The following is a 15,858-nucleotide window of genomic DNA, read 5'->3' on the forward strand; positions in this document are numbered from 1 at the left end:
CCCACCACCGCTGCTACCGGTTCGCCCAAACCGGGGCGAACCGGCAGCAACCCACCACTGACCCAGAGGCCAATAAAAGTGACCTAGTGAAATCAACTCTCTCAAAAAAGATCAATTTCTTGGGGATAGCACTCACCAGATCAGAGTGATCTCCGTTCTGTTCTGCACATGTTTATAGTTGTGGGGCTGAAACCAATCCTTTCCATGGGGAGCATTTGTCCCAGGGAAGATGCACTTTCAGCAAGCATTGGGAGGTTTGTGAGAAGGCATTTCAGGGAGGAATAGGGGGAGCAGGGCCTTCTTTCTGCTTTTATGCAACAAGAGAAGCCTTTTCACATGGGCGGACCATCAGCTAGCCATCACACTGGAAGCTCTTGGCTGCCAAAAGTGAGGGGGGCGTTGCATGGTTCGGGCACCCTGTATGACCAGGGGTGCAGAGTGGCCGCTGCTGCCACAAGGGCTGTGCAGGGATTCGATCAAGGGAAAGGAGGAGGCCCTCGGTTGCATCCCTCCACACTGGCATGAAAAGCAAAGCGTTTAGAATGAAACCATTTTGGACTGGCATCGGAGCCCAGGGTGTGCCCCAGCAGCTCCAGAAAGAGAGACGCCCGCTTCTGCCCCTTCCTGTGGAAGAACAAAGCCCAGCAGTGGGAGGGAAGGTGGAGGGAGCAAGAAGCCATCCTTCTCTGGGCCTCAGATTCTATCCTCCTAGGAAGCTCCAGGGATCAGTCCCTGAGGTGGGGAAGGGAGGCGAGAGAGGAGGCACTGCCAACTCAGCCGAGGGGATCCTTTCAGCATCCTTGAGCTATCCAGCCAGCTGAGAGGTGCCAGAAATACAAGCAGCTTCAGGATGGCTGCAAGTTGCAAGGATGGACTTTATAATTTATAAAGTTATTCTACATACATGCACGCATACATACATACATACATAACATACATACGTACTGTGTGTGTGTGTGTGTGTGTGTGTGTGTGTGTGTGTGTGTAAAATATCTTGCTGTTGGACAGCAATGCCCGCAGAACTCTTCTCCCCTCCCCCCTCCTCCCCCCCCTCCCCGCATCCGTAGCTGGACCCTGTTTGTGGTGGGATGAATCCTGTTTTCACTCAGTCATTGCACCCCTTCTGAGGGTCAGGTTTCCCTCTGCCGGGCTGTTCCCACCCTTCCCCCTCGCTGGGCAACGGTTGCTGGGAGCAGGCTTGGGAGAGCCCCAGGTCCCAGATCAAAGGCCACGACCCAGATGTCAGAGCAGCCTGGCTGCCGGCCTCTTCTTGAATGATTATCTGGAGTTTATTGTGCGGTAGGAGGAGGGGATTGTCTTGGGGGCTCAACAATGGATGACAGAAAGACAAAAGTCTAAACTGGACATTTGGTGGGGACCCTGGGCCCCTTTCTCAGCAGCTCTCAAATCCCAGCAAGAACATTTGCAATTTTGCTTGGCTGAACTTTGTAGTTTGTCCTGAAAACCAGGGGTGCCAACAGCAGAAGCAGAGCAAAGGCTGATTCTTACCCATGAACAAAAGGGTTTTCTGGGGAGGTCTGGACTGTCCCATGAAGCCCTGCACAGGTCCAGCCTCTCAAACTGTCATCACCCCCACATGCATCGCTTGGGCAATTACCTTCCAGTATTTTTAAAAAAATTCCAGCTAATAAAATGTTGCCTCCTGCCCATCTTTTGCAGAGGGAGGCAGAGATGGCAAAAGAACTTGAAAAGGGGAATGAAATCTCATCTCTGGGAAAGTGGGGTGGGTGGGTGCGAGAGGGCCCCGCCTCCCCATCTGTACATGGAGAAAACTCTGGTGGGTCTTGAAATGCCTCTTGCTCCATAGTCCTTGCCCCGTCTGATTGCTGACCTGCCTACCTCAAAGGGCTGGCCCCCTCCCTCCCTGCCTCCTGGGCTTTCCCAATCCTTTATCAGCTGGGATGAGAAGGTGCCAAGGAGAAGGTTAGGTTGACCTCGGGTTCCTCCTTTGTTTTATCTAATTCTGACCTCTGGCCTCATTTCGGGCCCCTTTGGAGGCTCTCAAAACAAAGGGGGCTTTGGGGGGTCTGGAGTGCTGCCTTTTGCTGGCCTTCAAAGGAAGAATCTCTGAAGAGATCTCCCTCTCTGAGGCAAACGGTCTTGGCTCAGATTTGGGGATTGTCCCCCTGTTTCTACCAAGGGAACCAAAGTGGTGCTGAACATAAATGTTCCTTGCAGGACTTCAAAGACTTGGTTGGCTGGATAGTCTTGATCTCACCATAGAGGTTTCAGTTGGGATGGCCACATTTTGCCACCCCTCCAAGCCTGTGGCTTCTTAAGAGGAAGGGGAAGGGCCCCCTCTGGTGTCCTGCTGTAGGAAGAGGCGGGCTAGATATTCATGATAGACCAGAGTACTCTTGAGAGGAGGAGGAGGGGGGCAAAGCTGTGGCTAGACTGATCTTGGTCCAGTGTGGGAGTGGGCTTTGTTTCCTTGACTGCCTGCCCCATAGTCCAGTGGTTCGGGGATGATGCTTCTGAAGAGGGGACTCTTAACCACAGGACTGTGAAGCGTCAAAGCTCCACAGATTGTAAGGCTGCAGCTACGTCCTCCTGGTTAGGCGATTCAGGGGAGGGAGAGTTTGGGCCCTCAGCTATGTTCCAGGGGGTGTGAACATCCGGCTCCCCCATTCTCAGCTCTCTCCCAGTTGGTAGATGCAGTGTGTTGCTGTGTTCATGCAGTCATTGTGCAGGGCCTCTAGGGAGACCAGTGGCCATGGAGCAACCAGACATGATCAAGAGCAGTAATGAGTCCAAGGTGCAAATTTGGGGCTGCTGCTGGAGGAAGGAGAGGTGGAGGACTCTCTAATCAGGCCATGCTGGCTGCAATTCTGGGGTGCCAAGAGCACCAAGTTGGAGGAGGCCAGTCTAGAAACTTGACTGAGGATCAGGATGTTGTGTTTCCCACCCAGTGTTGGGTCCTATTGTGCTAAGCAATTGTTCTTCAACCTTGTCCAGACCCCAGAAGGAAGTATCACGTGAGGCTGCTGGCATACAACAGCATGGAGGAAGGCTACGAGGCAGACCAGACTGTCAGCACCCCCGGCTGCGTGTGTGAGTCTCTAGCTCATTTTTCTGCTGTAATTGTGTCACGTCCAGAAGCTTTTTGAATTATGTGAATATTGTAAAGTCTGGAAAGGGACAATGTAGGTCCAAAACAGTGGAGATTGGTTTGAAGCTTTCCCATACTGTTCCTTAGCTCCAGATGCCCCTGGTATAATTGACAGAGGTCTATAAAGAAAAGGCAGTTGGGAGAAGAAAAGCGATTTAGGGCACGGGGTCTTGGCTGCTTGGACTGCAGAAAATGTCACTTGATTTGGGGGCCTCTTTGTTGATTAGACTTCCAATGCTGAGCCTCTGGTCACTATTGTTCTTCAAAAATGGTGGAGTCCTGATCTGGTTCCCTCATGCTTAAGCCATCTCCTCTCTGCAGCTATTCGGGACCGCCTGGTGCCACCCCCTCCGCCACCCCACCACCTTTACGCCAAAGCAAACTCTTCCTCCTCCATCTTCCTGCACTGGGGGCGGCCTGCCTTCACTTCAGCACAGGTCATCAACTACACTCTCCGCTGTCACCCTGTGGGACTGCAGAATGCGTCTTTGGTGCTCTATCTCCAAACGTACGTGGGCCTTTTTCACCCTGCTGTCCTCTGAGGAGCTGTTCAGCACCCCTTCCATTCACACAAGGCAGAATCGGTGCCTTTGCCGCGGCTCCTGCACTGGAAAGGCCTTCTCCATGTCTGGTTTTGAGGCCTGACGGCTGGCCTGGCAGTTTCTCTTGATTATTATGTATTTAAGATAAAAGATTGCCTGCTTGGCATTCTCTCAATGAGGACATTAGAATCTGCTCGAGGTCTTTTTTGGGTATTGGTAGCTTTGTGTGAGGAAAGTGCCACTGGCCAGGCCCTACCACCTAAATCCAGGCAGAGAAGCAACCTCGGGTCCTGACTGGGAAGAAGGGGAGCCCTGCCACTGTATGGCCAGCCCAGTGCTGCGCCTCCCCTCCTGTGGCAAAGCTGAGATGCCTCCTCCCTGTTGCACACTCAGAGAGGATTGCAAAAAGCAGTGGGCAGGGATCTTTTACTAACCGGTTCCTTCTGTCCAGGTCAGAGACTCACTTGATGGTCCAAGGACTGGAGCCAAATACCAAGTATGAGTTTGCCGTTCGGCTGCATGTGGATCAGCTCTCCAGCCCATGGAGTCCAGTGGTTTACCACACCACCCTCCCAGAAGGTGAGGAGGAGAATGCTGCCTGGTGCTCATTGACTGAGAATCTACTCCTGTCCACAGGGGAGCCTCTCGGGCTCCACTAGGTGAGGCCTCTGGAGCTCCAGAAGCTTCCTTGACAGCCTACCTGTGCCCACAGCCCCAGCTGGTCCACCCCTGGAAGTGAAGGCAACACTGATTGAGGAAGACACCGCCTTGGTCTCCTGGAAGCCACCAGCTGGCATCAGAACCCTTGTCTCCCGTTACACCATACTGTATGCCTCCAGGAAAGCTTGGATCGCAGGCGAGTGGCATGTCCTGCATCGGGAAGGTGAGTGGGAGCCTGCAGATTCTGGGTGCCAAGATTGGTGCCTTCCCACTTTCCCCCAACCTTATGGCTGCTACATGTGTTGCCCTGGAGGTGGCAGCCCTAATCTGCTGGGCTGATTGCTTCAAGTGACCATCTGAAGCCAAAACCTTGGCATTTGTTTCCAGAGCTTGCAAGGCTCGTCTTTTAGAAGTCAGGCTGTGATAATAAGGGTGAGTTTGCAGTCACTCCATAACATGATGCCTTCTTGGCCAGTCGTAGATCTCACAGGGATCCTGCACAATGAAGAATCTCAGGAGCAGAAACAGGCTGAAGGGCTGTGCCAAGCAAGGTGCAGTTTGGCACTGGTTATCCAAGGAGACAGAAATGGTTGGCACATTATCATCTCTCTTTCTTCCTCCCTGCAGGAACAATAACCATGGCTTTACTAGAGAACCTTAGGGTGGGAAGTGTCTACCTCATCAAACTTGCTGCATCCAACGAAGTGGGCGAAGGGCCTTTTTCTAGTGCGGTGGAACTTGTGGTCCTGCCAAAGGAACCCTTGGAGGCAAACCAAAGACCAAAACGCCTGGATTCTGCAGAGGCTGACACAAGTGAGCCCCTGGCCCAACCTGCATGCATCACACAGTCCCTCTGCTCCCTGGGTACTAGGCCCCTCCTCTCTCTCCTAGAAGGGGCAGCCTGGCACATTGTGGGGTGGGCTTTCTTGCTGTGGGTGTCCCACCAAGGCCCCTGGGATAGACGTGCCTGTTTCCTTGTTGCAGCTCGTTCTGGCTCTTATCAGTTGGACCAGAGGTCAATGACGGGCATAATTGCAGGTGTCTCCATTGCCCTGGGGTGCATTTTAGTCTGCATCCTTATCCTGATCTACCGTGGCAAAGCAAGGTAAATTTGTTGTACGTGTGTGAGTGAAAGGCTGGGTGGGCCCACAGTGCCAATGTAGGGTGTGCAAGTGCATCTGAGTCTGTGTACGCAGACCAATAGCGAATCCTTACTGAGAGAAGCTCAGGCTGTAATGGCCTAGGCTCAGGGACAAAGTGACCAAGTAGCTCCTTGTCAAGCTCTTGCTTGGCTGCCCCATTCTGAGGGTAGACTGCTTGTGCACCTGTTCTGTCTCTTAACACTCTCCCACCATTAACTTGGACGATGCCAAGGAGTGGGAAATGGAGAAGGCAGAGGTTAGAGGAGTTGCAATATCAGGGGGAATTCTTTCCTTTTTCTTCCTGCCCCTCCACCCATTGTCAGGCTTCCACTGCCCTCTCCATTCAGAATGGGGTTGCTGTGGATTGGAGCTTACCAAGCGGTCAACCTTCAGCTGGAAGGGCAGTTTAACCACTGGTTTCCTCTTGCCCAGGAAAGCAACCCCTTCCAAAAGCAGCCAGCCCAGCCCTGACCCACTCCCTCGCAATGGCAGCCACTCTTCTACAGAGAGCCACGGGGGAGCCAAAACTCTGCAAAGCCTGGCAGAGAATGAGCGATCTCTCTTGCCCAGGATTACAGGGGGAAGCTTTCTGGATGCCAAGGTACAAAGATACATTTGTTTGCTTTTTTGGCTCAGTTGCAATTTGTGAGGTGGCTTATAGCAAAACAACTAGCTAACCTCATTGCAGAATCAAAGGGCAGAAGATATAGGAGAGATCTCAGGGGACAAGGCATTGCAGAGTCTGGTGGCCCAACACCCCTGCCTTTGACCTTGACCACGAAGGAGAAGACCACTCTGGAGGACCTTAAAAGGGAGTGAGCAGGCTGCAATAAGAGGAGGGGTCCTGGAACTAAATTTCCCAGGGCTTTGAGGGTAGGGAAAGAAATAAAAACTGGGTCCTGAGCAGGAGTTTGCAACTTGATGTGAGATCCAGTCATTGTGACTTTCCAGTCCAGCTCTATATAAATCAGGTTTTATTCATGTATGGTTGTAAATAGGAATGGAATACCCTTGGGGAGGGGTCCTCACGTGGGACAGCAGAAAAACCCTTCAGGGGTCACCTTGGAGAGGCTGCTAAAGATGTGATGTGATTTCTTTTGCCTTTGCCTCTGCCCTTACTTGTGGTGTGTTTCCTATGTTTGGTGGTTTACCTGCATTTTTTAATACCGGCAGCAACAGGTGGGATAGTTGCCAAGTAAGGCAATTAGGTGATCCCTCGGCCTCACAGAAGGACTGTGGCTATCTCTTCCCTTGCTGGTCTGGGGGAGAGTTCTTGGGGTCTTTCTGTCTTCTGGCAGAAATGCAGGTTCACTCGCAAAGGGGATTGGCATTAAGGGGATGGGCAAGGGGGCTTTGTCCATTGCATGCTTTCCTAGGAGTAAGTCCCACGATGTTCAGCAGGGGCTATGCCAATGAGAGTGTCCAGCAGTCCCAGACCATAGTTGACTCTTGGGGACTGGACCTAGGAGCCAGTCTGTGGGCAGGCTGGCCTTGGGCTCTTCTCCTTTTCCCTGAGAATAATGGAAGACTCTCTTCCCCTTCAGGGTGGAACTGACCTTATTATAAACCGCTTTGGTCCAGTCACGAAGAAGAGAGCCCAGAAGAAACGGCTCTTCCTCCATAGCTCTCGGAAGGAGAAAGCAGAGGTGAGAGCTGCAGCCCCATTGACCAGCACAGGAGAAGGTCTGCCTCCTGGGGAGATTGTGCCTCTGCTGTGGTCCAGGCTTTCTACTCTTCGCTGGCTCCTCCCCTGATACAACACGCTAAGTGCCTGGAAAAGGAGGGGGGTGTTTGTCTTCTGCATGTCCTTCTCCAGCGGTGGCAACCGCACAAAAACAAAGGGGGCTACGCTTCAGGTCTAACTCCCTATGAATTTAGTTAACACCCTGGGCACTCCCCCCTCCCTCAGCCTGGCAATACCCGGTTAAGAAGTTCACTGTGAGGCTGCAGCTAGGCTGCACCTGTGCATGATGTTTGTGCTCTTGGACTGCTTACCAAGTGATGGGGATGCCCTTTCAGGCATCCTGTGTGCCCAGCAGGCTTTGCCAGAGCAGGGGCAGGTCAGGCCCCTGAGAAGTTGGAACTGGCTTGGCAAGGGACCTTTAAGGCACCTGGGCTGGGCTTGTGCTGGGAGAGGTCACAGGGCCATCCACTCCAGCTGGCATCCCGGGGCTCTCTGAACCCACAGCAAATGCTGCCAGAACCTCCTTGTTTGATTTCTCCTGCTTCTTTGGAAAAATCTTATTCCCTTCTGCTCCTCAGTCACAGGTGCTGGCAATGTGCAAGGACCAGTCACTGCCCAGCAAGATCAGGTGTCTCAGCAGGCCGTCCCACAAATAAACAGGCCCTTCCATTCCCAAGAAGGCTACTTGCTAGTGAGGCAGGTTCCATTCACAAAGCTCAACTGCAGGGTGAGTGGCCCACTTTCAGTGGGAGCTGCATCAAACATCCAGCTTCTGTCCTTCCTGCAGGCCCCGAGGCAGATGGCCTCAGCAGCCTTCCTGTACCGGTCAGGGGCAGCCATGCTCATTGGTGAAGAGCAGCAGCCAAGTGCCCAAGTGATCTGCAGCCTAGGAAATGACACAGAGCATTCAGCCAACAGCCAAGGCAGCCACGAGACTGGGGATTCGGGAAGGTTCTCCCACGAGTCCAACGAGGAGCTGCATCCCCCTCCTGGCTTTGGGGCTGCAGATTCTTTCCCAGGCAGCAACTCGCATCTGACAACCAGCTGTCCTGTCTCTAAGCCTCTCCAGCCGCCGCTGGCTGCCAGTGGCAATGGGACATCTTGCAGGGAACAATGAACTGGGAGGCCAAGCTTTCAGTGGGATGCCCGAGGACTGGCAGGCAACCTGTGTTTCCACCGCCTCTTTGTGTTTTCCTTCCCTAGTGAATGTCCAGTGTGCAAAAATGTGAAAGGAGAGCAGGATGGCCCTCCTCTCTGTCACTGGAGCAAAGGTGCCCCCTTTGCTTGGATATCTACCTCAGCTTGCCAAGGCAGACGCCAAAGGAAGCAACCGCACTACCTCATTTGCTTGTGTGAAAGTATTGCTTGTGGCTGCAGGACTGGTGATCACTTCCTGGCAGCCCCAAGTCCTTTCCCTGAATGTATGGAGAGCAAGTGTGTGCCTGTGAGCCAAGGAGTTGTGTTGGGAAGCAGAGGGGTCTGCCCCACTGGCCTTGGGCAGAACGATCCCCAAAAGAGGGTCACTCCAGGGGCCGGGGGGCCAAGGCTGCAGGTAGCTCTGGGGCCGTCCATGGGCCACCCCACCCCCAGGGTCCCACCTGCCTTGTCAGTGCCTTCTTCTAGAGTCCACAGTTGGGGAGACCGGGAGGGGAGGGGGGGGGCTTTCTGTCTCTGCTGTGATCCCTTGGCCAGATGATTCCCCCAAGTGTTCTGGTGGTAACGGTGCCTTCCATTAGATAGTTATGAACTCACTGCTTGCCTTACTTATGAAGTTTCTCTGGAGTGCAGAACGAGGCCTTACATGTGCTCTGCAGGTTGCCTTGGGAATCCCCCATTGATTTCCCTGGCTGGTCCTGAGCATGGAAGCCCATTAGACTGGGACATGGCCCCCAGGCCAGTGCTCGGACAAGCCCCTCCCCCCTAAAGGCATAGTGGAGCATCCTCTTGGTTCCCACACAGCTCTTGTTTTATACTACCTCTTTTTAAAATTATTGTAGTGTTATTGTTTTCCTGTGCTCAGGGTGCAGTTAATTACTTTTAAGCTGTCTTGCGTGTTGTAAGGCAAACTGACAGGGTATCTCATGTTTTGTTTTGTTCTGAAGTTAGTGAGTGAGCGAATGAATGAGATGGTGAGCAAAAGAGAGAGGTCGTATTCACCAAAAATGTGAGCTAGCTGGTACAGTTCCCTACTGTTTCCATTTAGAAAAGGTTTGGCCAAACATCCTAGATGTGACTCCCAGATGGCTGTCTTGCAGGTGACAGGAAATATACATTTAGGACATGAGGCTGGTTGTGGGTCTGAATGGGGCCTTGCAAGAGCTCCCAGAGGCTGCTGTGTCATTTGAGAGCGTTGGCCAGGCCGACATTGTCTTTTCCACCCTTTTTCTGATGCAAAGGCTTTAAAGAAAATAATAATCTTGTACCAAAGAATGTTCTGTGGGAAGGAGAAGAAAGCTTCATATTTTCCCCAAAAGATAATTAAGATAGTTAAAAAACGCAGCATCAAATAATTTGAATGCCTAAGTAGATAGGAACCCAAAAGAGCTGAGAACCAAATGGAGATTAGGAGTGGACTGGGTGGTTTTACAAAGTGATCTTTCGTGTTATTGCTGCCAGAATAGTTTTATAAAAGTTGGAGTAAGAACCTCTCAGCGCCAGTGACTTCAAGTGTCATTTTGTTTTCCTTTTCTTCAGCAGTTCTATTAAGTAGCAGAGAGAATATTTCTGAATGTTCATTTATACTTGTTGAAGAAAAGGAAACTCGTTTGCCAAAGATTGATGGGGGGGGTGTCTTGTTGGCCAGAGCTGAGCCTGCCCTACCATCAAATGATGTCTGCTCAGGTGGGCAGCTTGCTGAGTTTCATGGCAATACCTTTCAAGGCCCACTGTGCTGAGGAGGCCCCCTTCTTCTCCAAAGACTTGTTTGCTGTGAATATTGACACTTTTGGACCTCTTCTGGGGACGAGGAGGCAGTGCCAGGGCATTCTTGATTCTGGCAGTTGGCAGCTGAAGACATGCCCCGTCCCTTGAGCCCTTTGGTGAAGCCCTCAGGATGGAGGAGCCTGCCCTCACACAGGTGTGGGGCTGGAGCAGAGACATCCTGCCCTAGGAAGGTGCGCTGATGACCTCCTTGGGTCTTCTGTTTTTCCTGTAGAGTGTCCTTTTCTCCCGAGTTGCCAGAGCACAAGCTCAAGAGAGGGAGGGAAGGAGGGGGATTTGCAATTTGGAAATAGTTTGTCCAAGGTTGCAAAGCAGCAAATGAAGAAAACCAAAGATATTTAAGGCTACCTCGACATAGAGGCCTATGCTAGGTAGGTAGGTGACCTTTCTTTACTTTTGTTGTTTTATTTTGTTTTGAATTGACATTACCTTTTCAGGTGCTCCCCCCACACACACCTGTATACGGGGCTGTGTATGTGTGAATGATCTTTCCTTCATTGCAGGGCAAACTTGGGCTAGTGTGGGGTGGGGGTTGAGGGTGACTCTCACCAGGGACTGCCCCCATCAGTTCCCTGGGACATCCAAGAAAGCATTTGGAAGCATGACCTGACCCTCCCAGTGCATATGCTGAGCTTGTGCCATCAGCAACCTGCACAGGTGGAGCAGTTGGTTCACATGGAAACATCTGTAACCAGGTTCTCCATTCTGAAGAGCAGTGAAACGCTCCTTGAGTGAAGGCCATTTTTCCAAATACCAGTTCAGGGCATCTAGTCCATGCAGTGCCAGAAAAAGAGCCAGGTGAGGTGCACAAGGTGTCTGTGTGTGCAGTTTGCAGGTCTTTGGGCAGTTGAGTGTGGCTCTCCCCCTCCCCCTGGCACCTGGGGGACCTCCTGACCTGTATTGGGGGGCACAGCTGAGCCGTGTTTGCTCGGCCACAATGATCTCCAAGCATTGTGTATAAAGCCTGTGCTTTGTGAACCTCACCAATCATGGCAGGTTCAGCAAACCTTCTTTCCATTCGTTTGGGAGACCCTTATCCCAAGTTGCAGGTTTAAGACACGTCTTAATTTTGTTTTGAACACTATCCTGAATTTATCCATCTATTTAAAAAGAGTTTAATGTTTTTCCATCTCATCCTTGGGGTGCTTCAGAACTCTAGCTGGCATTGTCACCACAAGATTTGCTCTGTTTTTTTCTGTGACACATTTCTTTGGGCACAACTGTTTTGCTGCTGCTTTTACTCTTCTTGTTCTCAAGTACCACCCCACCTCAAAAGCAGGGCAGTGAAGCCTCAGGAAAAGGGGGTTACAATGGCATCACCAGGGCATCCCCTTGCACACCTTGGCTGCCTTGCCTTGTATCTCAAAAATGGGTGGCAACACCACCCAACTCTCACTTGCATCTGAATTCATTTTCCATCGATTTGGAAGAGTAACTAAAATCAGAGCAGGAGGGAAAGGTGAAGTGCCTGAAATCAATCACATCTGGATTCCAGTTGTGCATTGGAGCAAGTGTGAACCTCATCACTGGTGTGTACTTTGCTGACTCCAGACTCTTTGGGCAAGTTGGCACATGGAGCTTCCACCCCAAAGCTGTCTCAATCTTGTCGCTGCACACACAGAGCACTTGCTGCATCAGGCCTGGCACTTTGCTAAATGGCTGTTTAAAATGAATTTGCTTTCGTGTATTCTTGAAGATGTGAATGAATTGCCAGTGGGGGAGTCCAGCAAGGCTTTTTGGCCAAGGGTGGTCTGGCTCTTGCCACTCCTGCTGTTTTCTTGAAGGGCCATCAGTGGCTGGCCGGCCAATGGGGGAATCGAGCTGAATTATATTAATTTTATATTTGACTCAGGGGATCAGCTCTGTGAACTCCATTGCGTCAGGACAGTTGGTGACGGTCTGATAATGAATGTACCTTTTAAGAAGTCTTTTTTAAACATTTTGCTTATAATGTGTTTTTTTTTAAAAAAAAATTTGATAGCATAGTGAATGTTTACCTGTGTCCTTCCTCTTTCCCTTCATCAGTTCCCAGGCTTGTCCTGATGCTAGCACAAACGTCATGCCAAAAATGAGTAGAAATTTAAATGCCAAAATGTTTATGAAATTGCTATCTTACACAAATGGATTGCACAGTTGAAATAAAAGTTTCCTGTAGTAACCTGTGGCCTGTTTTCTTTTGAGGGCTCCGTTGTTCTTTTTCCCAACTCTTCGCGGCGGGACTCGGGTGACCGAGGCAAACGAACAACCAGGGCAGGACCTGTGCATTTTGGGGGGGGGATGTGCCGGGACACCACCGACCCCGGCCCGTTGCCAGGAAGCGCCTCGCACGCAGGCATCTTTCGAAGCAGCGGGCGGCAGGTCCAGTCCACGGACAACGGAGCACTTCCTTGGATGGGGAGCTCGGGAGGAGTAATGTCCGCCACCCGGGGACGCCATCCCGACCTCCAACCCACCGGCAGACCGAGCTGCGGCTCCTGGTGGGGGCAGGGCGGGAGAGAAGCGGCCAGTGCAAGGTCTGCCCCGCTGGCGGAGAGGCCGGGCTGTGCATCGCAGTTGCCGGTTCAGTGGCTGCCTGGATGCTGCGCCTGCCAGGTGGGGCGGGCCACCATGGAGGCCGGCGCTGCGCTCAAGAGGCTCCGAGGTGGATGCCGCGGCCGAGTGGGGAAGGGGCGTCCCCAGAGCGGCGATACGGAGCTTGCACTCGGCTCTTGCAGGGTTGGATGGTGGCCTGGAGGACTTGGGTGCCGGGCTGCAGCTGGGCAGCCCTGACAGGAAGAAGAGTAAAGACGGTGTGCAGGTAAGACAGCGCACCTGCGCGCTTTCCGACCGGGCCGGCGTTGAGGCGGGTGCGGGCCGCGGTGCGGGGACCGCCCTCCTGCGGGGCTCAGGCAGGAGTAAAATGCTCCCGGTTCGGGCCAGATCGCCTGATCCAGTAGCAATGGTGGTGGATGGTTCGGAGAACCGGTAGCAAAAATCCCTGCACCCCCCACCCCCCATACCCAGCTGAGCAGTGAGATCATCAGAGGCTTTTTTTTTTTTTTACTTTTAAAAGTATTTTTTCTACAACTTCTTCAGCCGAGGAGGTTGTAGAAAAAATGCTTTTAAAAGTAAAAAAATAAAAAGTTGACCAGGCCCACCCAGTTACATTACCACCACCACCAAGCCACGCCCATAGAACTGCAGTAACAAATTTTACATTTCACCACTGGGCTCAGGTGTTTGCTCTCGGCCCCCGCAGGGCATCCCCTTCCCCGCGCCTCCCTACGAGTACGCCCTGCCGCCTAACCCGAGCGCCAAGCCAACTCCTTCGATGACGGCTATGTCGCTGCCTATAAGCCCGCGGGGGGGCCCTACTTCACTTACCCCGCGTATCCTAGCTTCGGGGGTTACAACGCCTTTAGGAGGCCGCCTTATCTGTTGTCTCGAGCGGCCTCCCCGTACGGGGCGCCCGCCTTCCCACTCAGTCACCACCGCCCATCTTTGACCAGAGCCCGGCGGGGATGGCCTTCAGCAGGGCTCCGGCCATAACCTTTGGGCCGCCCGAGAACGCGACGGGCATCGGCCACCAGCCCTTCTACAGCGCCAGCCAGGCCCTGCCCAGGTGAAGGCTTTCCCGAAGCTGGGGGTTAACAAGCACCAGCCCCCTTCCCAGCGGCACCACCCCACCCTACCTGGCTCGGAGCAGAGGACCTGCTGAGTTCAGGAGCGCGGATGTAAAGGCCAGTGGGCACTTCTGAGGGGGTCCAGCCAAAGCACATGGAAAACCTGAACAGTGCCCATGCGAATGGGACCCCCACTAAGCTCTGCCTGCCCTGTGGAGGTCCCAAGGGAAGCAGCTCTGAGAAGGGAGGGGGGCCGCAGCAAAATCCTGCTGCAACCCCCCCCCCCCAGCACCGCCATGTGCTCTCTGAGCCAGTTTACCCATGTGGGATTTGTACCCTGTGAATGCCATCCTCTGCAAAGCCGCCTGTCAGAAATGGTTTCACCAGATCTGCACAGGCATGACGGAGTTGGTGTACGGTCTGCTGACCACAGAGGCTTTGGCAATCTGGGGCTGTGATACTTGCATAGCAGGCAAGGATGTGCAGCTGATGCGCACCAGGGAAATGGTGGGACCACCGGCCCTGAACACGGACACCTGAACAAATCCCTTCCTCCCATGATTTGTGAAGCTACTACTTTCCACACATTTTATTATCTGCCCAAGTGCATTAAGCTTTCATCAGAAGAACTTGAGGAGATGCTTTCTTCCTGACGGTGAGGTTTAGGCCTACGAAAGGGCTGTTTTTGTATAACTGCTGATGGAATGCAGTGGACGAACCATAATGTCGCAATATATTATTAGTACCTCTTACTCTGTTTCTGCGCTTTCTCCAGTTGAAAAGGCAGAAGGTCCAACCCAGAAGGAAAGCAAAGCAGTTGTTCTTCTATGGGGATCCCTGGGAAATGATTTGTATATGAGCTGGAATTTATCTAGTGAGGGTAACCCAGCTAGTCTTTTTGAATTCTTCTGCTATTTTTATAGTGCCTACTTTTGATCACATTTAGTATTATGTGCAGGGCCTTTGCAATAAACAGATCCAAGTCTTTCTCAAAATCTCTCTCTCTCTCTCTCTCTCTCTCTCTCTCTCTCTCTCTCTCCCCCTCCCTCCCTCCCTCCCTCTCTCTTGTCAGTTTCAAGCAGCCCGTTACCAAACAAGGGTCCTCGAGAATCAGACTTTCAGTGCCCGATAGCCATACATGTAAGCCTTCTCCCTGAAATGCCAGGTACAGAGCTGGCCACTATGGCCATCTACTGACCCCCTGGCAGGTGGTAATTGAGTGTGAGATCCCAATCAACATGGCTACCAGCCATGATTGTGGAATTTTATCTGGGAGATTAGGATGAGGATGGACAACCCTACAGAAGCATCTTGAGAGGAGTAGTAGCAACCACATGGTCACCATTCATGGGAGAGGGGCTGCATGTCCCAACCTTCCCTGCAGTCCAGTGGCCATTTTTTTGAAACCATCTTGAGCATTTGGAGGGGCTTTGATTCCCAGGTGCTTGCCTAAAAACAGGAAAAGTTGATGGTAAACTGGCATGTGTTTCCAGTTCCTTTATGGATGGGAACATGACTCATACTGTTTCCCTTCTTCTAGAGGAAATATGGTGCGCTATTCCCGGGGTTAGGAAAGTCTCCCAGATAGCAACCACCACAGCAATACAACTGTGCAGATGAATCCAAAATTTGGTTGTGACCATACAATCTGGGAATTCTAGGATCTCCATTGAGCAAATGGCAAATGCCTTCATAGCTGTGAAGATCAATCCAACAATAAAAACAAAATGAACAAATAAACACCACACTAAGCATTTTTTTTCATTCCTTGTCTTGGGAGATAAATCAGAATGGATTTGTACCTCTGGGCTGGAAACAATTGAAGCAAAAATAATAATTTGGACAACTTAATCCAGAAGTAAGTGATGGAAGCCAATTTAGAAATCTGTTATTGATTCTAGCTTCCATGCTCCTGGAATTTGGGGAAGGACTGTTGTAACTAGTTCTCTTCCGTTCCTGGTTCAGGTATCTGTGTGGCTTTAAAACACCTGGCGCTCTATTAGCTGGTCCAAAGTAGAGTCTCAAAGCAGGCAGGGGTTTTGCCACTGCTGCTCATTCTACAGATCTGACCCTGTGCTGGGGGAGGCCACTGCTCCCCCACCCCCCATGGACACAGAAGCCACCCAAGTTGAAAGAAGATAACTTGTGAACCCCTTCC

The 15,858-nt window shown here is 52.0% G+C and overlaps 1 protein-coding gene across 2 annotated transcripts in view; it reads left to right on the top strand.

Annotated features, from left to right (window-relative positions):
* The window catches only part of PRTG (protogenin), a 39,717-nt gene extending 27,461 nt beyond the window's left edge, over positions 1–12,256 (top strand). Inside the window, exons 12-20 of one of the 2 annotated variants that reach the window (XM_070953422.1) lie at positions 2,977–3,072; positions 3,452–3,638; positions 4,124–4,251; positions 4,385–4,555; positions 4,960–5,145; positions 5,317–5,437; positions 5,907–6,075; positions 7,019–7,120; positions 7,946–12,256. In XM_070953422.1, coding sequence (XP_070809523.1) covers positions 2,977–3,072; positions 3,452–3,638; positions 4,124–4,251; positions 4,385–4,555; positions 4,960–5,145; positions 5,317–5,437; positions 5,907–6,075; positions 7,019–7,120; positions 7,946–8,275 — 1,490 coding nt within the window. In that variant the 3' untranslated portion in view covers positions 8,276–12,256. Of the gene's footprint in view, positions 1–2,976; positions 3,073–3,451; positions 3,639–4,123; positions 4,252–4,384; positions 4,556–4,959; positions 5,146–5,316; positions 5,438–5,906; positions 6,076–7,018; positions 7,121–7,736 lie in introns of both variants that reach the window. The other variant, XM_070953423.1, reaches the window with a different exon arrangement.
* The last annotated feature ends 3,602 nt before the right edge of the window (positions 12,257–15,858 follow it).

The sequence above is a fragment of the Pituophis catenifer genome, unplaced genomic scaffold (assembly GCF_029215685.1).
Source record: "Pituophis catenifer annectens isolate HBS135680 unplaced genomic scaffold, rPitCat1.0.hap2 SCAF_14, whole genome shotgun sequence".
NCBI classification, from domain to species: domain Eukaryota; kingdom Metazoa; phylum Chordata; class Lepidosauria; order Squamata; family Colubridae; genus Pituophis; species Pituophis catenifer.